The 27,662-nt window shown below is 39.3% G+C and overlaps 1 protein-coding gene across 1 annotated transcript in view; it reads right to left on the bottom strand.

Moving 5' to 3' along the window:
* Positions 1 to 27,662, bottom strand: part of cat (catalase) — a 59,904-nt gene that overhangs the window by 22,082 nt on the left and 10,160 nt on the right. Inside the window, exons 2-6 of the mRNA XM_028793507.2 lie at positions 19,995 to 20,166; positions 14,412 to 14,522; positions 13,497 to 13,627; positions 3,658 to 3,762; positions 3,193 to 3,318 (exon numbers count right to left, since the gene is read on the bottom strand). Coding sequence (XP_028649340.1) covers positions 3,193 to 3,318; positions 3,658 to 3,762; positions 13,497 to 13,627; positions 14,412 to 14,522; positions 19,995 to 20,166 — 645 coding nt within the window. The remainder of the gene's footprint in view (positions 1 to 3,192; positions 3,319 to 3,657; positions 3,763 to 13,496; positions 13,628 to 14,411; positions 14,523 to 19,994; positions 20,167 to 27,662) is intronic.

Genomic DNA, 27,662 nt, shown 5'->3' with positions numbered 1-27,662 from the left:
ATATTGTATAGTACAAAATGTAAAAGAACTACATTTAGAGGAAGTGGTCCTATTTGCATAAAAACCATGTACAGCAAATTGCTAATGTCAAATGATTTTTGAACTCAAGCAAAGGCTACTCAATGGTCCTGACAGGGGCTACTAAGGTTGCTAGTATTTGATAACACAATTGGTTATGATCTTTTTTTTTTTTTTTTGTTCTTTATTTCACCTTATACTATTTCTTGTATTAGGAATTTGTTAGTTTTCGCTTACTCCTTGGGGTCAGAGCGCAGGGTCAGCCATTGTACAGTGCCCCTGGTTAAGGGTCTTGCTCAAGGACCCAGCAGAGTAGGATCTCTTTTGGCAGTGACGGGGATTCGAACCGGCAACCTTCTGGATACCAGCATAGATCCTTAGCCTCAGAGCCACCACTCAGATCTGTGACATTGTTTCATACGGGTGTTGAATGAAGTACTTTGGCATATCCAACTTAACACTGTGCACCTACTCCATAAAGGTTAACTTTGCTCATAGTGTATAAAATGAGCCATAGCTGGAATCATATAATAATATGTGTTGCCAGAGACATATTGACTGACACACATCTTTTTGGAAAAAAGATACCAGCCAGGCTTACCGCAAGGTCATACAATGGGTCAAATAATCTTCTCTATGAAACGTTACACAGTGCAGCAGAAGTAACCAACTATCATAAATGATAACTCTCATCAATGTGGACTGTTTTCTCTGGATACCAAATCAAGTTACACGTACTAACATAAACACTAACAGTTTGCTGCACAATGTGTCAGGATTTAATGGTAGCGTTCTCCTGGGCTTTGCAGATGCTCCCAATCAGCCTTCCTGCACTGAAGCCATATTCAGCATATTCAACGATCACATGCCTCAGTATACTGATTGGAAACCTTATAAACTACAGTAATAATTATTATTGTATGCCTAAACACACACACACACTAATATTTCTGTTAGCTGCCAACTTAATATTTTATATAATGCTTTCACAAAAATGCACAAAGCTCTTCATTCTGTACAATATACTAGAAATTTAAGAATTTTAAGATAATCACTGTGCAAACTAACATACAGTTTATTTACATGAATTCCACAGAATTACATCTGTAAGCCTCAGGTTAAGCATTTCTTCCTGATAGCACTGAAGAAAAAAACTTTAGTTAATGCTTTGCAAATCCCCTTCTCTATGCACTCTTCACCCATGACTGTCAACCCATCCACCAATCAAACATTATTGTTAAATTTGCGGATGATACGACTGTCATCGGGCCTGTAACAGACAACAGTGAAGCTGCATATAGGGAAGAGGTTCAGAATCTGACAGCATGGTGCAACACCAATAACCTGGTCTTAAATACCAAAAAGACCAAAGAAGTTATTCTGGATTTTAGGACCACTAAAAAGACCAATCACAGTCCGATAACAATCAATGCAGATGCTGTGGAGAGAGTTTCCAGCTTTAAGTTTCTAGGAGTCACCATCTCAGAGGACCTGTCCTGGGCTGACAACAACTTGGCTATAATATGCAAAGCACAACAATGCCTCAATTTTCTCAGAAAGCTAAGGAAAGCTGACCTCCCCCAGAAGCTGCTGGTTCATTTCTATACATGCACTATAGACAGCATCTTAACTAACTGCATGATGGCCTGTAGGTACAACAGCTGCACCAAGGCTGCTAAAGAAGCCCTTCAGCGGGTCATAAAAACAGCAGAGGCCATTATTGGGACTGAACTGCCATCACTCGAACTCTTGTGTAAGACTCGCTGTGTGAGAAGGGCCAAAAACACTCTCAAGGACAAAACTCATCCTGGAAATTCTTTGTTTGACCTCCTCCCGTCGGGTCAATCCGTGTACACACAGACAGACTAACAAAGAGCTTTTTCCCATCTGCCATAAACTTTCTGAACTCTGAATCTCCTCAGTCTGAGATCATTTTTAATTGAACATGTGCAATAAGCTATATTGGTAATGTTTAATATACTAATGTATAACAATATATAATATGTAATTTACTATTAATTAACAAGTGCAATAACAATTTATGCTGCTGTACTTTGAGCAATAATAATTTGCTCTGGTTACTTGATCACTTAACACTGTATACAACATATTTGAAATTATTTGACCTTTCTTTAAACGTACCTTGGGGCTGTCACAAAAAGTAATTTCATTGTGTTACACAATGACAATAAAGCGCTTGAACTTGAACAAATATGGACATGACTGTCAATTTCATAGACTACTGCTTTAAAATTTTAAGACTCTACGTTCTGCACTTGCAGTTTAGACCCTCTTTAACTACATATTTCAACACAGACCACTGTAGAAGTATTACTTTTTTAAAAGTTGTGTACATTTTACCAAAAGGTTATTCAACTACAGTTAAACAAGTCCTATACAATGTCAAAACCTATTTACTGTATATCCATATGAAGCCGTATTGATTTCCCATGCTAGTTTTCACCAGTCCTTCCAAGCATAACTTTTATTATCATTGCTATTACAGAATGTATTTAAATTATATTGTATTACATTTTCAGCCAAATGAATTTAGTATGAATTGAACTTCCATATGGAATATACTTTTTACCAATAAAATGTTAGAAATAGTAACAGTAAAAGCCTTTACAATAACTTAATATATAAATTATTTCAAGTTCATAAACCACTAACATATATTTTAAGGAAAATAATAATAATAATTCTTTGCATTTATATAGCACAATCTCACTACTCAAAGCGCTCAGCAATTGCAGGTTAATGGCCTTGCTCAAGGGCCCAACAGAGCAGAATCTCTACTGGCATTTACGGGATTCGAACCGGCAACCTTCCGATTGCCAGTGCAGATCTCGAGCCTCAGAGCCACCACTCCGCCTGAGAGTCTAAATAGTAAAAGGCTATCGAAGTCTTGCAGAGAGCTACCAAACTGATGTTTTCATGGAGTATTTGACACATTCAAGCACATCTTTTCCTTTGATAATGTAGCCAAATAATAATTCATTAAACTTGAATAGAAAATAACATGTTCATATCTGATGTGTACCTGAGCAAATTAAAGGCATGGAGTGTTTATGGATTTGTTCTTAATGAAAAAAGGAGGTTTTACTGTATATGCATAAACCCCTAACATTCAACTTTTCTAAAGTAGCGAGTAAAGGTTAATAAGAGGCATACCTTATAATGGAATTTACAGTAGACAGCCTTCCCAGCAGCACTGATCACTTTAAATGTATGAGAACCGTAGCCATTCATGTGTCTATGGCCATCTGGAATACCCCGATCACTAAATAAGAAGGAAACCTAAAAAATAACAAAACAGGTTTATTTGAAGTGTAGCAACTTTCCAGGCTTAATTTGGCATACTCTCTGCATACTATGATGAGCTGGTATGTTATCCAATTTAGGATTTTACCACATTAAAAATGTTTAAATTAACTGAAGTTGGATAATTTGTATCTGTAATGAATTTATTGAACATCCACTTGTTTTGTTCTGTGCATCTAGTTCAGTCTTTACTGTTGTATAAAATGCTTTGTAAGTGTTTAAACAATTAGTTTAAACTACCTCAGAGGTTACTACTATACTATACCAAACATAAAATATGATAATCTAAAAAAATATTAAGAATAAAAACACCACCTGATGTAATGACTCCGGACGAAGGCCCCAAAAGTCCCACACCATGTCTGGATCCTTGAGATGAGTCTGTGGGTTCCTCTTCTGAGAATGTATGAAAGATGGGAACTGCAGGTGGAAAAAATAACTACTATATACAATACATACAACCAATGGTAGAATGTATTCTAAAACTTGACTGTAAATGCCATGGAATAATACAGAAGGGAAAGCTTCATACTTCATATATTTATTCAAGCTTTGGAGCTATAAAGATGTTAAGATTTGCATTGGGTGTGACGAGCATGGACAGGATTAGAAATGAGTACATTAGAGGGTCAGCTCAGGTTGGAGAGTTAGGAGACAAAGTCAGAGAGGCGAGATTGCATTGGTTTGGACATGTGCAGAAGAGAGATGAGGGGTATATATGAGAGAAGGGTGCTAAGAATAGAGCTGCCAGGGAAGAGGAAAAGAGGAAGACCTAAGAGAAGGTTTACGGATGTGGTCAGAGAGGACATGCAGGTGGAGGGTGTAATGGAGCAAGATGCAGAGGACAGGAAGATATGGAAGAAGATGATCCGCTGTGGTGACCCCTAATGGGAGCTACCGAAAGAAGAAGATTCAAACTTTGGAGCCTTAGGTAGTCTACGATATTTATCAAAATTCATTTTAGTTGAAAATACAGGACTCAACAAAAAGCAAAGTTAATTACTGTGCTTCACACAATATAAACAAAAAATATATTACAAGTTTATATTTAAAATGTCACATGTGTAAAGTGAGTATCCTTAATCCAAAATGCCTGGGATTAGAAGTATTTCAAATTTTACATAATTTTGGATTTTAGAATATTTGCATATATCTAATGAGATATCTTGAGGGCACACGTGATCAAGTAAGGAAATAAAGCTAAACCAGCTAAATGATGTCTCACGTGTATAATAATTCATATCACCAAGATGTTATTATAGTGTGCATTGATATGACAAACATATTAAAACTGATGAATACAATATACAGACTCTAATGAGGTTCCCTTTTAAGAGGACCAATGCCATGTATTTGCCCTGAAGTATTTTTTTGGCTTTTTATGGAGGTATACAGAGTACTTGTTGTCACTTCTGAGAGAAATGGCTGACAAATCACAAATACCTCAGGCAATCGACCGAAGGGATGATACATCCCATTTTTATTTGGTGGGGGTGTACATACATAATAAATAACATGTTTTTACCAACAGAAAAAAATTGACAACATAAGAATTTCCAACAGTGTCCAGATTTCTCAACATAATCGGCGCACTTTACTGTACTCATATTGCAATAAGCGCACCTACCGAGAATGAAGCTGCTTTAGTTAACCGTAAGCAGTGAAATTCTATTAACACACAAGTGATCACTGATGTCAAGATGAGTTCTGAGTAGTGCTGGGCGGTATACTGGTTCATACCGAAAACCGTTTTTTATTTTTTTTATGATATGGATTTTTCTTATACCGCAACACCGGTTTAAATTGCCTAAACGATGTTCGGAACGTGGCACAGCGGCAAACTGTTCAAGTGGGGACATTTTCCACTGCTACACCACTAAACACAGATTTGTTGCACTAGGGCTCTTTTTCACTGCTACACCACCAAATAGTGGGCGGTAGCATAGGTATGCCGCGCGGTGAAAATGGACAGAGAGCTGAAAAAAATGAGTCACGTCTGTCGCCTGGAGATACTTTAGTTTTAAAAGGTCAGATGTGTAAATACTGTTTCTATACTACTGGATAATACTGCAAGCCAAGTTGTACTTGTTTTATTTGTTTTCAATACAGTGTAATGTACCTGGGTACTGTGTAATATTGTGACGACATGTTGACTTTATTCTCGTACTTTGTCATTAAAGTAGAACATCGTAAACTAATCTTCATCGTAAAATGAATATTTAATTTACTAGATTTTCTCAAACCCCGTCATAAGTTATATAGCACATTAAATGCTTTGTGTTAAGTGTTCCTCGAGCTTCTTAAACTGACTTCCTCTGCACTAAGAGGAGGCACCGGCACCGGCAGTGATCGCCGCACTGAATCCATTCACATGATATTTATGCTCTCTGAACATTTAGAATGCCAAGATAAATACTTGATATAAATAAATACTTGATATAAATTCTAAATTTTCAGAGAGCAGGAATATCATACAGTGAATGGATTCTGTATGGTGATCGCTGTCTCCTATTAGTGCGGAGGAAGTCAGTTTAAGAAGTGTAGTGATTAACAACTGTGTCGGGGAACACAACACAAAGCATTTAATGTGCTACATTAACTTATGACGGGGTTTGAGAAAATCTAGTAAATTAAACAATGATTTTAGGATGAAGTTTAGTTTACGACATTCTACTTTAATTATAAAGTAAACTATGAGAATAGAATGGAAATGTCGACTTTAATCTATACTAATAAAAGGCAAAGCCCTCACTGACTGACTGACTAACTGACTCACTGACTCACTCATCACTAATTCTCCAACTTCCCGTGTAGGTAGAAGGCTGAAATTTGGCAGGCTCATTCCTTACAGCTTACTTACAAAAGTTAGGCAGGTTTCATTTCGAAATTCTACGCGTAATGGTCAAAATTGGAACATATTTTTTGTCCATATACTGTAATGGAGGAGGCGGAGTCGCATATCGCGTCATCATGCCTCCTACGTAATCACGTGAACTGAAAACAAGGAAGAGCCCCAAAGAGCGCTGAAGAAAACATTCTCCGTCAACCCCCACACTCCCCCCGCCCTTCCGCACATCACGGCATTTTCGCAAATGAAGTGACGTAATACTCCAGCTCCACCTTCTTGACAAGTTCATTCACCAAATTATTTGTCAATTATATTTCACAGTAAGAATTTACAGCACGACTCAAACGCGGGAACGAAGGTAAATGACGTTAATTGTTGAGTGTCTTTTAATACTGTGTAAGCATACATATTAACACATGTGCAATTAAACGTGTGCATTTACGGGGTGATTTCTCAGGCTTAAAAGCTCGCCTTTTATTAAAAAGGTAAATGCAAACTGTTTTCATTCTGCAGGGCACAAACCACGTTGGATTTCAGCCATTAAACGCGCAAAAATGTCGGTACACCAGATAAATAAGCGCAACACATTATCAGTTGTATTGTATGCTTACAATATATATATAGAAATGTGTTAATCGTTAACTAATAGTATGGGATGGTGCTTTTCGATGCCAATGGACACCAGAACTGCTTTGGAAAAATATGAACGCCTTGGGGCCGATCTGGAAGAAGGTAGCGCAGCTCCTTGATTTAAATGATTCCATGTCTTGGTGGGTTTGCGTAGCTTATTGTCAATATCTTTACACCTGTTTTTAAGACTTATTGACTGAAACGGGCTTTCATGAAAAAACTTAGGGCTTTGCTACAGGATACACCCTCCACAAGTTAAGGAAGTAAAAATAAAGGTATATATTTCTGTTTTATTTAAACCTTTTAAGTTCGTATGCATAGCCCCATTTGGCTGTTTTAGTGGGGTTTTTTTTCTTTCAGTAATATTTAATCTCCTTAAAGAAAAACAACATATGCATTTTACTTTTTTTGTATCTCTTTAGTAATATTTTAGTGTAAAAGGATAACCAGTATTTAAACCTTTTATGTTACTTTATAAAGTTATTTTACACAATGTTGAAAAATTAATAAGAAAGCTACATATTTTGGCAGCTGCTGCTTTAATTTTCAATGAAATGAAAAAAGCTCTCCAAGAGAAAACCTCAATGAAGAAGAAACAGTTTGCATCCATCTAAAAAGGAGAAACCCTCATTTATAAAGGTTTGCTGCAGATGACTTAACTGAAAATAAATGATAGTTCCTATGTGTATAATACATATTTATCTATTTGACTTATGCCTTTATTCCAGCAACTTGCAACATCTGAGGTACAATTTGTTACATTACTTTTGTTTTTTGCAGCACAGGCAGGTGAAGTGACTTCCTCAGGGTCACACAGTGGTGTCAGTACCAGGATTTGAACTGACAAGCTCTGGGTTTGCTGAAATATTACTGAAGAAAGAAAAAAAAACGAAAACGGGCAAATGGGGCTATGCATACAAATGTCCATCCATCCATTATCCAACCCGCTATATCCTAAATACAGGAGCCGAACCCTGCCAACACAGGGCACAAGGCAGGAAACAAACCCCGGGCAAGGTGCCAGCCCACCGCAGGGCACACACACACACACACACACACCAGGGACAATTTAGAATCGCCAATGCACCTAATCTGCATGTCTTTGGACTGTGGGAGGAAACCGGAGTACCCAGAGGAAACCCAGACAGACATGGGGAGAACATTCAAACTCCACGCAGGGAAGCAAACCCGGGTCTCCTAACTGGCACCTTTCACTGCGCCACCATGCTTCCCGCATACAAACTTAAAAGGTTTAAATAAAACAGAAATATATACCTTTATTTTTACTTCCTTAACTTGTGGAGGGTGTATCCTGTAGCAAAGCCCTAAGTTTTTTCATGAAAGCCCCTTTCAGTCAATAAGCCTTAAAAACAGGTGTAAAGCTAAACTTGCAGCACCGCTATTCAATTACACTTGCCTAACGCCTCTCCTAAGGGGAGATACTGTGGGATCTGGGCATCCGTCAAAGCACCAATCACAGGCCCGATTAGAAAGCGGGAAGCTGTGATTTGTCGTCTCCCTCCCATGTAACAATCACAGCCCGTGTTACAACACACTATGTGTATATGTATATATGTGTATGTGTGTGTGTATATGTATGTGTATATATATGTTGATATGTGTATACAGTATATATATGTATATATATGTGGATGTGTATATGTATATATATGTATATGTAGATATGTGTATATATGTATATATATGTTTACATAACCTCTTTAACACACTACAGTAATCCCTCGCTATATCGCGCTTCGCCTTTCGCGGCTTCACTCCATCGCAGATTTTATATGTAAGCATATTTAAATATATATCGCGGATTTTTCGCTGCTTCGCGGGTTTCTGCGGACAATGGGTCTTTTAATTTCTGGTACATGCTTCCTCAGTTGGTTTGCCCAGTTGATTTCATACAAGGGACGCTATTGGCAGATGGCTGAGAAGCTACCCAGCTTGACTTTCTCTGATCCTGACGTAGGGGGATTGAGCAGGGGGGCTGTTCGCACACCTAGACGATATGGACGCTCGTCTAAAAATGCTGAAAGATTATCTTCACGTTGTGATCTTTTGTGCAGCTGCTTCCTGAAACGACATGCTGCACGGAGCTTCGCATACTTAAAAGCTCGAAGGACACGTATTGATTTTTGATTGAAAAACAAACTCTGTCTCACTTTGTCTGCTCCTGACGGAGGGGGTGTGAGCTGCCGCCTTCAACAGCTTTGTGCCGCGGTGCTTCGCATACTTAAAAGAAAAACAGCCCTATTGATCTGTTTGATTTTGTCTCTCTCTCTCTCTCTGACATGCTCTGCTCCTGACGGACACTCCTTTGAAGAGGAAGATATGTTTGCATTCTTTTAATTGTGATACGGAACTGTCATCTCTGTCTTGTCATGGAGCACAGTTTAAACTTTTGAAAAAGAGACAAATGTTTGTTTGCAGTGTTTGAATAAAGTTCATGTCTCTCTACAACCTCCTGTGTTTCTGCGCAAATCTGTGACCCAAGCATGACAATATAAAAATAACCATATAAACATATGGTTTCTACTTCGCGGATTTTCTTATTTCGCGGGTGGCTCTGGAACACAACCCCCGCGATCGAGGAGGGATTACTGTACTTCTCCGCTGCGAAGCGCAGGTATTTTGCTAGTCTCGACATAAACGGCGAGAATAAAGTGGAAATGTCGACTTTATTCTCGACGTATAGTTTTTTTTTCTTCCCTGTGTCCGTATTTTTTTTTCTTCACCGTGGCCCTAATACGATTCCGTAGGGCTATACCACAAATACAATTATAAATGCAATTTGCAGTTGTATTATTTATGTATATAGCTTAGCTTGAAGCTAGGTCCATATTAATGCAGTTTGCCTAAATGATAGTTCAGTTGGTAAAGATGTCATCACCAAGATTGCACTTGTTTTATTTTATTTTAATTTGGTGAATACTGTGTAATGCACCTGGGCTTTTGAAGCCTTGAAGTAATAGTGCAACTATCAGTAATAATACAATTATTTATTTTACTGTTATTATTTATTAGTTTAAATATTATGCAGTTTAATGATGGTAAAGTTGTTTAAAAAGTCACTTTAACGTGTCAGTGGACAGAGATTGTTAACATTAACAGAAAGTGTAGTTGTTTTACAAAAAATATTTATTTATTCCTTTTCTAAGACATGTTCAGTGCAATACAACTTTTGACAAGCACTTCTGGATATTTTCCTAAGTCTAAATACCTCTTTGGATGGTTGAAAATATGTTGTCAAAATTATAATTTAAGTTTTTGCAAAATTTATTAAATAAAAAGGTTCTATATTTTGACTGCATCTGTCATGCAATGTGATTTCCTTCTCTTCATTAGTGCCACCCCCTTGAAAAGTATCACTTTATGGGGCAATGCAAACCTGTATTAATACTTGTGTGCACATTAAAAAATGTTTTTGTACAATGTACAATGCTCTTGACAGTGGAATAGGTTATTCTTAGCCAGTAATTGCAGTGGAAAATGTGTTTAACATCCACTCATGCATGGGAAAAAATACCGTCAAATACCGTGAAACCGGGATAATTTAGAAAAATACCGTGATATAGAATTTTGGTCATACCGCCCACCCCTAGTTCTGAGGCACATTCACGAACACACATTTACAAGATGATTTACAAAGCTAAACTATGTGTGTGTATGGCATGCTTTATAAAGCAGTTTTTGTTTTGCCGTTTTTCTGTTTTATGCTGTACACATATTTTCAAGGGTTTATTTACCAAGCAAAGTTTTATAAACAACAAAAGAATGGGAGCAAAACATCCTGTGACAGCAACTTCTCCCAACCATCCAAGAACAGTTTCGTGACCAACAATGCCTTTCCCAGCCAGACGGAGCACCAGGCCATAAGGCAAAAGTGAGAATTAAGTGGCTTTGGGAGCAAAACATCAAAATTTTGGGTCCATGGCCAGGAAACTCCCAAGAACTAAACCTCATTGAGAACTTGTGGTCAATCCTCAAGAGGCAGGTGGACAAACAAAAACCCACAAATTCTGACAAATTCCAAGCATTGATTATGCAAAAATGGATTGCCATTAGTCAGGATTTGGCCCAGAAGTTGATTGACAGCATGACATGGTGAACTGCAGAGGTCTTGAAAAAGAAAGAAGGGCCAACACTGCAAATATTGACTCTGCGCATAAACCTAATGTAATTGTCAATAAAAGCCTTTGAAATTTATGGAGTGCTTGTAATTATACTTCAGTATACCATAGAAACATCTGACAAAAAAATCTAAAAACACTGAAGCAGCAAACTTTGTGAAAGCTAATACTTGCATCATTCTCAAAACTTTTGGCCACAACTGTACACTCATTTGTACCCCATACTAGGATGTCTTCAAAGAGAAAGAACCCTAATACAGCTAAAGGAAGAAACAAAAGAAAGCTATCAATCTTAATATGAAGATGAAGTTCACCAAAATGTATGACACCGGGAAGAAGGTGAACACCACAGCATGTGACAAAAGCCTGATGCATTTTACTATCTGGACCGCCGTAAAGTGCAATTAAGCCAAATCTTAAAAAAACGTTCATAAGTTTTAAAATAAGCAAATGAGAAGCAAAAATTTAGTAGGTATTGTAGTAGAATGTGTAAAATGCATTCAAAAATGTCCAATTCATGATGCATGAAAGAAACTGAGGATGGAAGGCTGAAGTAAAGTTGCAAGACTGAAAGAATACTCAAATTAATCTAATAATATGCTACACAAAAAAAACTTTACATGCATTACAAACTGAATTTAGTCATTCCCTCTCTTATCATGAGCATTAGAAAATAAGATTAATAAGGCTAAAAAGATTCTAGCTCAACAAATACATAAAAAGGAACTGTACAAAGAAATTACAGAGATTAACAATGCCATTGGAACCAATCTCATTGAACCTAAAGAAATAACTAATATATTTTAGGAACTAGCCGACGCTCGCCATGTAAGAATAGAAACAGAAAACGGTGAGAAAGGAATTCAGAAATCAAGAAGAAATAAATACTTCTTGAAAGACGCAGTTGTGAATAGGTGTTTTGGTGGAGACGACAGATAATGAGTCGAAAGATCTAACCCTAGAAAAACCAATGTACAACTGACCGTGGCTGAAGACTGGTACTCCAGATGTTGCCATGTATTGATAGTACTCCTTACTTGTTGTGATAACTCGACTTGCGTTGGAAAGAACAACAGGAAGAACATCTCCAAATCTGTCCCAATGTGATGCGATGTGATGTGATGACGAAATCTACTGCCCTATGTCGTAGTGAAAGTGCATTGCCTTCGTCAACAGTTTGTGTCAAGAAATAACCCACTGATAAGAACAGGCAGTTGCCGGATCCCGGAATAGAGATGACGTACAAAAACCCGTCGACAGAGAAGATACTGTCGTTCATTTTATAACAAAGGCTTAGGAAACAACTGTCGCAATATAATGAAAATACGAAGGAGCGAAACCAATACCAAGGAGCAAAACCAATGCCAATGGTTGACAGAGTACCTTTCTGTAGTAGGCTATGGAAAAGACTCCCAGGCACACACATGGCTGAAGTGAAAGGTCATGCAGTCAGGCTAGATATAGGGCGGTGACGTGACACCAATGGAGTCATGAGAGAGGAGTGGGGAATGCGGTAGTCCGAAGGAGGAATAGGAATCGAGAAAAGCAGCGTGGGGGTATATGGGAGGCCTCAGGAAGCGTGGAGAAGGGTTTGGAAGAGGACGAATAGGAATCAAGAAATGCAGTGTCGGCTGCGTATGGGCGAGACCAGTTTTGAAGAGGAGCTGCAGGCAGTGTGGGGAAGGGTTTGGAAGAGGATGAATAGCAATCGAGAAATGCCATGTTGGCTGCGTGTGGGTGGGACCACTTTTGAACAGGAACTGGGACGAACCAGAAAAGAAATATATATAAGAGAAATATTGCAAGTCTCTACACATGTCAGAGTGTAGTGAAGGAGAAGCCAATGACAAACACACCACTGTGACTCATCAAAAGATGCTATAAATTCTTTACATAGTGGACAGTCATTTTCAAATTCTACACTAATACAACCTATGTTTGAAGCTGTTACAGGAGATAATATCCAGCCCCACACTTTACACCAAGCGTCAATTATTGCCTTTCCAAAGAAGAATACAGACTCACTGGAATGTGCATCTTCTAGACCAATCTTGTTACTGAACAATGATTTCAAGCTTTTGGTAAAAAGCTTTAGCAAATATAATGTGTACTCTTCACCTACAGTATATCATAGGATCAAACTGGATTTGTTAAATAAAGTTAGACATTTTGCCTAGATTTGACTTGTCGGATGTGCTATACACCCCATCGCCATCTGAGTTTCTAAAAGCTTTGCTGTCTCTGGATAAAACATTTGATAAGAGTACAACAGGATCTCCCTTTACAGTACTGCACAAAATTAGCCTTAGACCTAATATTTGTTTCTGAATCATTCTACTTTTTCCATATATTAGTGTATTTGATCGCTTTGTTATAATAAAAATAAAAAAAAAAAAACACCATGTTTGGGGAAATCTTTTACACAGACCTCTCTCCTTCATCAAAAAGAAGCAATTTAAAAAAAAATTGGGACAAGTACAAAAATATTTTTTTTTCTTCTTTATGATATTTGTGATGTATTAAGAAGTGTCACTAACCAGCAAAGGATCACGGATGAAAAAGATAGGAGTATTGTTTCCGGTGAGGTCCCAGTTCCCATCTTCTGTGTAGAACTTCAAAGCAAAGCCACGGGGATCACGAATAGTATCAGCAGAGCCAGACTCACCAGCTACAGAAAAATAGTGACAGAAAGGGAAAGTAAAATTTAATCAAGGAGGTGCACACTAGGAAACTTGTTTTATACCATTTTTACTTTGTGAAATCAGATGCTCTTTTGTGTCATAGAAAGGGCTGAAATATTAAATAACGATGTTTTTGCAAATAAACGTAGTTTTGAGGTACTTCAATCTCTCTATTCTACTTAGAATTTGTCATAAGGCACATTCATTTCATTCAGTATAAAAGAATTTAAACTATTTCATTATTACCTAATGAAATTCTGGGCAAGACTTTTAACATTGAATTTTTGTAGCCACAGACTAGAAAGATGAAAAATTTACTAGTCTTGGCAAATCTGTATTAGTTCCCTCCATAAACACTTCAGATAAATAACGGGAACAACAAAAGTTGTATTTTGATGCAGAGACTTAATAAAGCTGCCATTCAATAAATATCAATCCATTTCTTGTACTGAATCAAATTCTTCAAAGTTGTAGACATGTTTGTACATTTATGTTAAGCCATTTTATAATTTGTGGTCTCCGTTGATCTTTAATCAAAAAACAGATACTTCAGGATTAAATCTGAGTTGACTTACTGCAGAATAACAGTCCCTATGGTAATGCTTGTAGAATTTTAAGAAAATATTATTTACATCCATTATAGTAAACTAACAGTTTTAAGATAACGGATTGTGTTTGTAAGCAAAGTTGCATAACACCAGATTTTCATGGAGGTAAAAAATTAAAAGTACAGGGTTACAGGATTTAAAACGTGACAAATGATCTCCTTACCAACTGTAGAAAACCTCACTGCAATGGGTGTCCTTTTGCCAATATGACTAAACACCTTTGCTTTGCAATACTTTGTAATGTCATGGGTTACTTCAAAGTAGCCAAATGCACCTGTGGAACAAAGAAAAGTAGATGCGTGTAAGAATTCATTATGCCTTAAACTGTAAGCAAAAACGTTCTGCTGTGCCCTAATATCTCAATTATGCATTAGTGTCATATTCATATCTGAATTTTAAACATACTCTTTTATATATTAATTAGTTTGAATATTCTACAGTGAATTGAAATTTTTCAAGTTCCTGTACTGAGTTTGTTAAAATCCAGATACCCCAGACGAAATTAATCAGTTTGCTATTTAACTTATCAGAATGTGTGCATCATTTCCACAAACAGTTTAGTCACTTTTCTTTAAAAGGGGAAATTCACAGAATCAAAGGATGTTACTTTTTTAATCAAATGGAATATTAAAAGGAACTTTTCCTGTCTCATGAAGCATGCTACACCGATCCCTCTCTCACTTGGACAGAGGCAGTGGTGCTGTAAGAATTATGTTTCTGGACTTCTCTAGCGCCTTCAACACAATCCAACCTCTGCTCCTTAGGGACAAGCTGACAGAGATGGGATTAGATTCATACCTAGTGGCATGGATCGTGGACTATCTTAAAGACAGACCTCAGTATGTGCGTCTTGGGAACTGCACGTCTGACATTGTGGTCAGCAACACAGGAGCGCCGCAGAGGACTGTACTTTCTCCGGTCCTGTTCAGCCTATATACATCGGACTTCCAATACAACTCGGAGTCCTGCCATGTGCAAAAGTTCGCTGATGACACTGCTATCGTGGGCTGCATCAGGAATGGGCTGGAGGAGGAGTATAGGGACCTAATCAATGACTTTGTTAAATGGTGCGACTCAAACCACCTACACCTGAACACCAGCAAAACCAAAGAGCTGGTGGTGGATTTTAGGAGGCCCAGACCCCTCATAGACCCCGTGATCATCAAAGGTGACTGTGTGCAGATGGTGCAGACCTATAAATATCTGGGAGTGCAGCTGGATGATAAATTAGACTGGACTGCCAATACTGATGCGCTGTGCAAGAATGGACAGAGCCGGTTATACTACCTTAGAAGGCTGGCTTCCTTCAACATCTGCAATAAGATGCTGCAGATGTTCTATCAGACAGTTGTGGCGAGCGCCCTCTTCTACGCAGTGGTGTGTTGGGGAGGCAGCATTAAGAGGAAAGACGCCTCACGTCTAGATAAACTGGTGAGGAAGGCAAGCTGTATTGTTGGCATGGAGCTGGACAGTTTGACATCCGTGGCAGAGCGAAGGGCGCTCAGCAGGCTCCTATCAATTATGGAGAATCCACTGCATCCACTAAATAGTATCATCTCCAGACAGAAGAGCAGCTTCAGCGACAGACTGCTGTCACCGTCCTGCTCCACTGACAGATTGAGGAGATCGTTCCTCCCCCAAACTATGCGACTCTTTAATTCCATCCGGGGGGGTAAACGTTAACATTTAACATTATAGATAGTTATTGTCTGTTTTTCACCTGCATTATTATCATTCTTTAATTTAATATTATTTATTGTATCAGTATGCTGCTGCTGAAGAATGTGAATTTCCCATTGGGATTAATAAAGTATCTATCTATCTATCTACTGTTCCACAATAGTGCCATACTCTATAAAGATTTTGTAAATATTGTGAAAGTGGAACTCTAATTGCTTCTATTCTACTGCGACTTCACATGAAACATACACAGTGACAAAAAATATATTTTAGTGTAAAAATGACTCAAAATAAATAAATAATACATTTCAAAAATTGTTTCAGGTGACAACCATATGTACAATATGTAAATTACACCATAAATAACACTCAAATTACTTTGACAGATAACCAAAATCTATAAATTAATTAAGAAACCTGGATGTGAGACACAGGATATTACATTATCCAAACATAGCAAACAGTAAAAAAATAAATAAATAAATAAATAAAAGCAAAGATAGGTAGGCAAGAGGAATGGTATAATCTCAAGGAGTTCTCATGTTCTGTATACATAAATCTTTAATCATAGCATTTAAAGATTTAATAATTAATGAGAATACTTTCTCTAAGATAGCATAGCGGAACATGTGTAACAGAGGAGAAGTCGCTCTAAGTTTCAGCACATGATAGAGCAACTACAGATACTGGCAAAGAGATTCACCAACTCCTTTAACTCCGATTGTTTACAGCAGGGCTGTGGAGTTGGTAGATAAATCCTTCGACTCCGACTCCTCTGTATTTAATATGCTAAAGTGTTTTCCATGTTGATTGAAGGAAGGCAAACTTACATGTCATTTAACAACAGAACTACTGGCTAGGAAGCTGACTCTCTACCGTATTGGCCAGTTTAAACAAAAGACAAGAACCCCATAGCACACACCTCCACCTGCATCATTACACTTGTTAACACTCAAATGAACTTGTTAAACACATTATATCTGAAATAAACTGAAAACACTCTTTGTAAAGCACCATAATCCAGAGTACAATATGTGAATGTCAGGTTATATAATAGCTCAGCTGAACTTCACACTCGTAGTAACACAACTATGCACTGGGCTCTATTCTTACATCAGAGAAGTAATTAATTCTGACTATTGTTTGTGAAATGGGACATTTGAACTTGCTGATTTTTTTTTTCCCCATTGCAATTTAAATTTATTAGGTGTCGGAGTCGGTACATTTTTGCTGACTCCAACCCAGACTCCAGGTACCCAAAATTGTCTCTGACCTGACTCCACAGCCCTGGTTTACAGACTGCACTTAACGCCTTAAACTCGGCTTCAGTTCCTTTTACCAAATCTGTGCTTGTAATTGCACATGTTAAGTGAGGCCTTGATTGTTTTACCGTGCTCCCAAAAACTATACAGTTCGGCAGAAGCAGAGGACTTTGTGTTGTTCATCCCCATCTCCCTAGCCTGACTGTCAGGATCTTCATGTTATTTGTGACTGATGATCAAAATATGAACTTTTCAACATCTCAGCAAAGATGCTGGTGCCCTGCTTTCTTGGCTACCATGCTATGGATATTACAAGAGAAGCCCTGTCAGTTTTTCTGAAGCACAGAAGGAGGGACAATGGGACTGTAGTGCTGCATATTCAGTATAACAGGGGTCCTCAATCACAGTCCTGGAGGGCCGCAGTGGCTGCAGGTTTTTGTTCCAACCCGGTTGCTTAATTAGAAAGCAATTCTTGCCAATAATTTAATTTCATGGCTTGTTGGTGCTTTAACTCTGCCATGTCAGGCCATTCTCATTTCCTCGATTTTCTTCCCCTTTTTAAGGATATCATCCAAATGATTTGAAGGCTAAAATGGAGGAGTAATTCTTAGTCCTTCACTTTTTTCTCTTCACTTTCCGTCCAAGTATTTAATTAAACCCAATAGTGCATGATAAATACACACAGGTGTAAATGGTGAAATGCTGGTTTCATGTCATTTGCACGTTATTGCTAATTAGGAGCAATTAAAAACCAAGAATACAGCTGTTTAAGACTAAAATAAGCAATAAGGGTTCAAAATCTTAACGAGTGAGACAACTAAAGTGAAGCAGAAGTGTTACTTGGGCAATAAGGGCTTCTTATTAAGCAACTGGGTTGGAGCAAAAACCTGCAGCCACTGCGGCCCTCCAGGACCGTGATTGAAGACCAGAGTATAAACGATATCTACAAAAAGAGCCATACTCATGAATTTGGCTGGTATAAAAACCTGCAGCCACAGTGGATCCTCAGGGCCGAGTTTGGGAACCACTGTATTAGTGTATAGTCTATGGAAGGTTCTTATAACCCCATGGCTGAATTGAACTGGTATATCTTAACTATTTCTTGTCCCACCGACCATAGGTTAGTCTTAGTTAGTGACCTGCCTTGTCATAGGTATGGCATGACACAGTTTCAAACCATGCCTTAACGTGCTCAGTTTGTAGCGGGGCTACATAGTTAGTGTTGTCAAATGTCAGTTCTGAGTGCGTCTCGTTTCCATTGTCCCGTTTGCTGTTTGTGTGTGTATCAGTAAATGCCGTCCCCCTTTGATGGAAGAAGACCACAGCCTCTAACCTGGAAAACACCTGTTCATTATTAATCAATTACAGCCGTCACAGGACTATTTAAGTAATCAGAGAGAAGAGAGGAGAAAGGAGACCATTTGTTTTCAACCACGTATCAACTTACTTGCTGTTTTTTCACATCGCACCTTTGCATCAGTTTGTTTTTCATTTTGCCGGACTGTCTTTCATCCTTCATCTGCTGAGACCCCGGGGTCGATTCGCCATCCACCATACGCCGAGGAATCACGGTGAGGTTGTTCCATTTGCCGGGAAAATCAAACAACGCATTTACCACTAGTTCAGTCATCCATATTCAAGACAGTTTTTATAACCGGACTCAAGTTTACAATCATTCAGTATATCATTCATTTTGTTATTCGTGTCGTGTGTTATATGTTACAGGGGCAAGGGAGGGTTTTGTTGTATTTATATATGGTGGTGTCTCATTGTTGATGTGGTGGAGGGATATTTATATTTATATGTTTCTATTTTTGCATTTGTCTTGTGGTTTTATCTAATACATTTAATCAGTTTATTTTTACATCATCTGCTTTTTGCATGCTTATATTTACACCGTCGATTGTGGGGGAAAAGTGTAATTTGTTAGAGGTACGGCTTGATAATTAGATTCATCTCAGTAAATTAAACAGAAGATTCTCCTCTCTCTCTCAGGCACTAGTTAAGAGTCCTGTCTGATGTTTGTTCAGTTTCTTTGACTGAAACTGCTCATCAAAATGTTCCCACAGAGGCAAAAACTTGTTTATGCTCCTGCATAAAACCTGATGCTAACAGTAGTAAATGAATACTGTTACACCAATACTGATGCTCTGTGTAAGAAAGGACAGAGCCGGTTATACTTCCTTAGAAGGCTGGCATCCTTCAACATCTGCAATAAGATGATGCAGATGTTCTATCAGACGGTTGTGGCCGGCGTCCTCTTCTACGCAGTGGTGTGCTGGGGAGGCAGCATTAAGAATAAAGACGCCTCACGCCTGGACAAACTGGTGAGGAAGGCAGGCTCTATTGTTGGCACGGAGCTGGACAGTTTGACATCTGTGGCAGAGCGACGGGAGCTCAGCAGGCTCCTATCAATTATGGAGAATCCACTGCATCCACTAAACACTGTCATCTCCAGACAGAGGAGCAGCTTCAGCGACAGACTGCTGTCACCGTCCTGCTCCACTGACAGACTGAGGAGATCGTTCCTCCTCCAAACTATGCGACTCTTCAATTCCACCCGGGGGGTAAACGTTAACATTATACAAAGTTATTGTCTGTTTTTACCTGCATTGTTATCAATCTTTAATTTAATATTGTTTTTTGTATCCGTATGCTGCTGCTGGAGTATGTGAATTTCCCCTTGGGATTAATAAAGTATCTATCTATCTATCTATCTATCTAGTATCATTTCAGAGGAGTATAAAGTAGAGAACCCACCAAGCTTACAGTGTATCCATTGAACCTGACTCAATTACACTTACCTGCACCTTTAGCGTGGACTACTCTCTCTGGGATGCGTTCCCGGTCAAAGTGTGCCATCTCATCAGTAAACACAACATCCTGAACCAGAAGGGGGCCCCGCGGTCCAACAGTCTGAGCGTTCAACTTGTCCCCCACTGGGATACCTGCTCCTGTTGTCAAAGTCTCTGCTTTCTGTGAAATGTGAATTGAAGAAAACACATTTGACATTGGAAAAATATACAGGCTTGTACATAGGTGACAAAACTACAAAATGATGTATTTAAAGTAGTGCTGGGAGGTATACCGGTTCATACCAAAAGCCGTTTTTTATTTTTGTTATGATATGGATTTTTCTTATACCGCAACACCGGTTTAAATAGTCTAAACAACATTCGGAATGTGGCGCAGCGTGAAACTGTTTCGGGGGACCTTTTTCACTGCTACACCATTAAACACACAAGCAACGGAATGTTGCGGAGTATTGAGTGGTGAAAATGGACAGAGAACAATCCGAAACTGAAGCTGTAGCAGACGATAAAGTTGAACATGACGACACAGAAGAACCTTTGCAGAAAAAAGGAGCCATGTCTGTTGTGTGGAGATACTTTGGTTTTAAAAGGTCGGATGTGGACCAAACAACTATTTACTGCAAATGCCGTCGAGTTAAAGTTGTCACCGGAGGCGGAAACACGAGTAATTTGCTGCACCACCTTAGTCGCAAACATGCTCTGGAGTACCATGAATGTGTGGAACTAAAATTGGCACCCTCCACATCCTCAAAACTGAAAAAGCTAGAGGACACTTGAGTCAGACGTCACTTGTAGACGCGTTTGCTAGAGGACTGCCTACAACAAAAAAAGCAAGCGGTGGATCGAGACCAACGCCATTACAATCCATATACCTAACGTGTCAGTGGACAGATTGTTAACATTAACAGAAAGTGTAGTTGGTTTACAAAAAATATTTACTCTTTATTCCTTTTCTAAGACATGTTCATGACAAGCACCTCTGGATATTTTACTAAGTCTAAATGCCTCTTAAGATGGTTAAAAATATGTTGTCAAAATTATAGTTTAAGTTGTTTGCAAAATTTGTTCTATAAAAAGGTTCTATATTTTGACTGCAACTGTCATGCAATGTGACTCCTTCTCTTCATTACTGCCACCCCCTTGAAAACTATCACTTTATGGGGCCATGCAAACCTGGATTAAAACTTGTGTGCACATTAAAATGTTTTTTTGTACAATGTACAATTCTCATGACAGTGGAACAGGTTATTCTTAGCCAGTAATTGCAGTGGAAAATGTGGTTAACATTCACTCATGCATGGGAAAAATACACCGTTGAATACCGTGAAACCGGGATAATTTTGAAAAATATAGAATTTTGGTCATACCACCAAGCACTAATTTAAAGCACAATGCAATCCTACTAACTTACATTCTACTGTACTTGTACTTGACACAGAAAACGTCTCTCTCACTACCAAGAGTTGCACTTCAACGAGGACAAATTCATTTCTCTAGGTAACAGCCCTGCTTATAATCTAGTTCATATGTCTAAAAGGCGTGTGTTTGAAATGATTTTCACAGAAAAAGGACACAGTACCCTGAAGCATCATTAAGCCAATGTGTTAATCCATCACAGTATGCCAAGTGGTGGTAGAAGAGCTTGTTATGCTAGTTATCAGAAACACATTAGCATAGGGACAATATTTCTTTAGAGAGACTATAGATTAAATGTTTACCAAATGTACTTTGTATTGGTTTGCACTTTGTTTTTTAAACATTTGCACTATGCATATGAGAACTTTACATTGTCTGCTATTGGAACAAGTTAATTTCCCCTTGGGGATCAATGAAGCACTATGTACAGTATCATATATTGCACAGCACATGTGAAAAGAAATATTCCTGATGACTCGATTTCTTCATTGTCAGATGAGAATTTTGAACTGCCATAAGAAACAGGAGAATTCATGGATTATCCTTCTGAATCAGAGCAGAATCACCATTACATGTTATTAGCACATGCTAGAAAGAAATTCAATGTACTTCTTTTCAGGTGCTAATGGTTATGCTTCCACATAGAATGTGACACAGATTTCTTACCAGATGTGAAGCTGAAATGACTCCAGAATTTTCAGTACTTTGGTCTTTAAAAATATTGAAAAAGGAGGCAGCAACTTATTTTTCCGAGAAAGGTAAGCATTGACTCTTTGAGGGCTGAATATTTTTTCCAAAACACTCATTGCACTGGTTTCACACATAAATCAACATAAAACATCTGTCGGTACGTGCTGTGGCTGCTGTTAGCGCTTGTTCGGCATCTCTGGCAGCAGTGGCACAGGGGCAGCTTGATGGCCAGCAGTAATGCACGGCGGGCTGGCTACCTCTGTCTTTGCACAGCTGGTGGGTGACGGTGGCAGTCACAGTGTGATGCAATATGGTTTGTACCTCTTGTCGTCATAAAGTCATATGAAAGAGTTTGGGAACCCCTCTGAGCCTGCATAATAATTGACTCTCCTTTCAACAAAAAACAGTGGTATGTCTTTCATTTCCTAGGAACATCTGAGTACTGCGGTGTTTTCCGAACAAAGATTTTTCGTGAAGCAGTATTTAGTTGAATGAAATTAAATCAAATGTGAAAAACTGGCTGTGCACAAATTTGGGTCCCCTTGTCATTGTGCTGATTTGAATGCCTGTCACTGCTCAATGCTGAATACTTACAGCACCAGATTGGTTGGATGAGCTCATTAAGCTTTGAACTTCATAGACAGGTGTGTCCAATCATGAGATATAAAGGTATTTAAGGTGGTCAATTACAAGTTGTGCTTCCTTCCCTTTGACTCTCCTCTGAAGAGTGACAGCATGGGATCCTCAAAGCAACTCTCCAAAGATCTGAAAACAAAGATTGTTGAGTCTCATGGTTTAGGGGAAGGCTACAAAAAGCTATCTCAGAGGTTTAAACTGTCAGTTTCAACTGTAAGGAATGGAATCAGGAAATGGAAGGCCACAGGCACAGTTGCTGTTAAACCCAGCAGGTCTGGCAGGCTAAGACAAATACAGGAGCGGCATATGCGCAGGATTGTGAGAATGGTTACAGACAACCCACAGATCACTTCCAAAGACCTGCAAGAACATCTTGCTGCAGATGGTGTATCTGTACATCGTTCTACAATTCAGCGCAATGTGCACAAAGAACATCTGTATGGTAGGGTGATGAGAAAGAAGCCCTTTCTGCACTCACACCACAAACAGATTCGCTTGTTGTATGCAAATGCTCATTTAGACAAGCCAAATTCATTTTGGAACAAAGTGCTTTGGACTGATGAGACAAAAATGGAGTCCTTTGGTCAGAACAAAAAGCGCTTTGCATGGCGGAAGAAGAACACCGCATTCCAAGAAAAACACCTGCTACCTACTGTCACATTTGGTGGAGGTTTGTGGGGCTGTGCGGCTAGTTCAGGGACTGGGACCCTTGTTAAAGTCGAGGGTCAGATGAATTCAACCCAATATCAACAAAGTCTTCAGGATAATGTTCAAGCATAAGTCACAAAGTTGAAGTTACGCAGGGGTTGGATATTCCACCAAGACAATGACCCAAAACACAGTTGGAAATCGACAAAGGCATTCATGTAGAGGGAGAAGTACAATGTTCTGGAATGGCCGTCACAGTCCCCTGACTTGAATATCATCTTAATTAAGAGGGGTTCCCAAACCTTTTCATATGTCTGTAAGTGGTGGTCCTCCCAGACGAACGCTGCTGTAGGCGTATCAGCTACACGAACCTGTTCAGCACCACGATCAGCTGGGGACTGTTAGGCTGATGCTGGTACTTCACTTTCGTTTTGGATATCCATCTCCAGGTCACTTGTATCAAACTCAGAGTCTGAAAAGTCAGAGTCACATTCAGCTATGATATGTAAAACATCCGTGGAGTATTTTGCTTTGCACATTTGCTTTAGTCTCTCGCCAGATGTCAACGCCATTTTAGAGGCCGTTTGCTCTTCACTACACGCAGGGAATCGAGGTCAAATCAACAAAGCTACGTAACTTTCCTTCAAGTAAAGAGAGTCGAAATAAAAGTAAGGGCGAGTTTTGTCACAGTTTACGGCTGATTACTGTCCTCTACCCCTGAATTTTGACAAAAGTCAACATGAGCCCTGAAAGAGTTAAAGATGTAGTGGAATTACAAAAATTGCATACTGTACACTATTACGTACGTGTCATCTTTTCTTAAATACAGACCATTTTTAAATTAGAATTTCACAAATGTAGGAAATTATGCATGAGCTCAATAAGAGTCTGAAGACAAAAAAAAAAAAAAAGGTTGTGGCTAAAATTTATGATTGGATTTTAAGCCACTGTATGCTAATACAATGCACAAAATAAACCAGGCATTTACAGTGGTGTGAAAAACTATTTGCCCCCTTCCTGATTTCTTATTCTTTTGCATGTTTGTCACACAAAATGTTTCTGATCATCAAACACATTTAACCATTAGTCAAATATAACACAAGTAAACACAAAATGCAGTTTTTAAATGATGGTGTTTATTATTTAGGGAGAAAAAAATCCAAACCTACATGGCCCTGTGTGAAAAAGTAATTGCCCCCCTGTTAAAAAATAACCTAACTGTGGTGTATGACACCTGAGTTCAATTTCTGTAGCCACCCCCAGGCCTGATTACTGCCACACCTGTTTCAATCAAGAAATCACTTAAATAGGAGCTGCCTGACACAGAGAAGTAGACCAAAAGCACCTCAAAAGCTAGACATCATGCCAAGATCCAAAGAAATTCAGGAACAAATGAGAACAGAAGTAATTGAGATCTATCAGTCTGGTAAAGGTTATAAAGCCATTTCTAAAGCTTTGGGACTCCAGCGAACCACAGTGAGAGCCATTATCCACAAATGGCAAAAACATGGAACAGTGGTGAACCTTCCCAGGAGTGGCCGGCCGACCAAAATTACCCCAAGAGCGCAGAGACGACTCATCCGAGAGGTCACAAAAGACCCCAGGACAACGTCTAAAGAACTGCAGGCCTCACTTGCCTCAATTAAGGTCAGTGTTCACGACTCCACCATAAGAAAGAGACTGGGCAAAAACGGCCTGCATGGCAGATTTCCAAGACGCAAACCACTGTTAAGCAAAAAGAACATTAGGGCTCGTCTCAATTTTGCTAAGAAACATCTCAATGATTGCCAAGACTTTTGGGAAAATACCTTGTGGACTGATGAGTCAAAAGTTGAACTTTTTGGAAGGCAAATGTCCCGTTACATCTGGCGTAAAAGGAACACAGCATTTCAGAAAAAGAACATCATACCAACAGTAAAATATGGTGGTGGTAGTGTGATGGTCTGGGGTTGTTTTGCTGCTTCAGGACCTGGAAGGCTTGCTGTGATAGATGGAACCATGAATTCTACTGTCTACCAAAAAATCCTGAAGGAGAATGTCCGGCCATCTGTTCGTCAACTCAAGCTGAAGCGATCTTGGGTGCTGCAACAGGACAATGACCCAAAACACACCAGCAAATCCACCTCTGAATGGCTGAAGAAAAACAAAATGAAGACTTTGGAGTGGCCTAGTCAAAGTCCTGACCTGAATCCAATTGGATGCTATGGCATGACCTTAAAAAGGCGGTTCATGCTAGAAAACCCTCAAATAAAGCTGAATTACAACAATTTTGCAAAGATGAGTGGGCTAAAATTCCTCCAGAGCGCTGTAAAAGACTCATTGCAAGTTATCGCAAACGCTTGATTGCAGTTATTGCTGCTAAGGGTGGCCCAACCAGTTATTAGGCTCAGGGGGCAATTACTTTTTCACACAGGGCCCTGTAGGTTTGGATTTTTTTTTCTCCCTAAATAATAAAAACCACCATTTACAAACTGCATCTTGTGTTATATTTGACTAATGGTTAAATGTGTTTGATGATCAGAAACATTTTGTGTGACAAACATGCAAAAGAATAAGAAATCAGGAAGGGGGCAAATAGTTTTTCACACCACTGTATATTTAGGGATGGCAATGGTCTTGCAAACTGCTGCCTCATATTTCCAAGAAACTGGGCTTTCATCCTGTGCCTCTTCACTATCAGAGTTTAAAATAGTCGTGGCCAAAAGTTTTGAGAATGACACAAATATGAATTTTCACAAAGTTTGCTGCCTCTGTTTTTATGATGCCAATTTGTATAGACTCCACAATGTTCTGAAGAGTAAAGTTGATTCAGCTGCGGGCACAACCAGTGCAGAGCTCGCTCAGGAATGGCAGCAGGAAGGTGTGAGTGAGGTGAAGACTTCTGGAGGATGGCCTGGTGGTTGTCAAGAAGGGCAGCAAAGAAGCCAAGATAAACATCAGGGACAGACTGATATTCTGGGTTTGGACTGCTGGGGGAAAGTCCTTGTCTCTGATGAATCCCCTTACCGATTGTTTGGGGCATTCAGAAAATAGAAAAGGCGAGCGGTGCTACCATCAGTCCTGTGTCATACCAACAGAGACCATTCATGTCACATGGGATTGCTTCTCAACCAAGGCAGTGGACTCACTCACAATTTGGCCTAAGAACACAACCATGAAGAAAAAATGGGACCAAAACATCTCCCGAAAGCAACTTCTCCCAACCATCCAAGAACAGTTTGGTGACAAATAATGCCTTTTCAAGCATGATGGAGCACCGGACCATAAGACAAAAGTGATAGCTAAGTGGCTGTGGGAACAAAACATCGAAATTTGGGCTCCATGGCCAGGAAACTCCCCAAACCTTAACCCCATTGAGAACTTGTGGTCAATCTTCAAGAGGCGGGTGGACAAACAAATACCCACCAATTCTGACAAACTCCAAGTATTGATTATGCAGGAATGGGCTGCCAACAGTCAGGATTTGGCCCAGAAGTTGATTGACAGCCTGCCAAGGAGAATTGCAAAGGCCTTGAAAAAGAAAGAAGGGCCAACACTGCAAATACTGACTCTGCGCATAAACTTAATGTAATTGTCAATAAAAGCCTTTGACACTTATGAAATGCTTGTAATTCTACTTCAGTGTACCATAGAAACATCTGACAAAAAGATCTAAAAACACTGAAGCAGCAGACTTTGTGAAAACCAACACTTGTGTCAGTAATTTGACTGTACACATTTGCTCATGATGGTGTAACTGTTTGGCTAATGCAAAAATAAATGTGAATGTTAGGCCAACTAGCAACTCTAGATTTGCCCTGTTTAAGTGAGTAGGCAATTTGGGTGTGTAATATATTAAAAAAAATACTTTTTAAAAACCACCCTTATCCATCCATCCATTTTCCAACCCGCTGAATCCGAACACAGGGTCACGGGGGTCTGCTGGAGCCAATCCCAGCCAACACAGGGCACAAGGCAGGAAACAATCCTGGGCAGGGTGCCAACCCACCGCAGGACACACACACAAACACACCCACACACCAAGCACACACTAGGGCCAATTTAGAATCGCCAATCCACCTAACCTGCATGTCTTTGGAATGTGGGAGGAAACCGGAGCGCCCGGAGGAAACCCACGCAGACACGGGGAGAACATGCAAACTCCACGCAGGGAGGACCCGGGAATCGAACCCAGGTCCCCAGATCTCCCAACTGCGAGGCAGCAGCGCTACCCACTGCGCCACCGTGCCGCCCAAAACCACCCTTATATTAAGTTAAAAAGTGTACAAA

Source organism: Erpetoichthys calabaricus, chromosome 2 (assembly GCF_900747795.2).
Source record: "Erpetoichthys calabaricus chromosome 2, fErpCal1.3, whole genome shotgun sequence".
NCBI lineage: Eukaryota > Metazoa > Chordata > Cladistia > Polypteriformes > Polypteridae > Erpetoichthys > Erpetoichthys calabaricus.
This window is presented reverse-complemented; position numbering and strand designations above follow the sequence as displayed.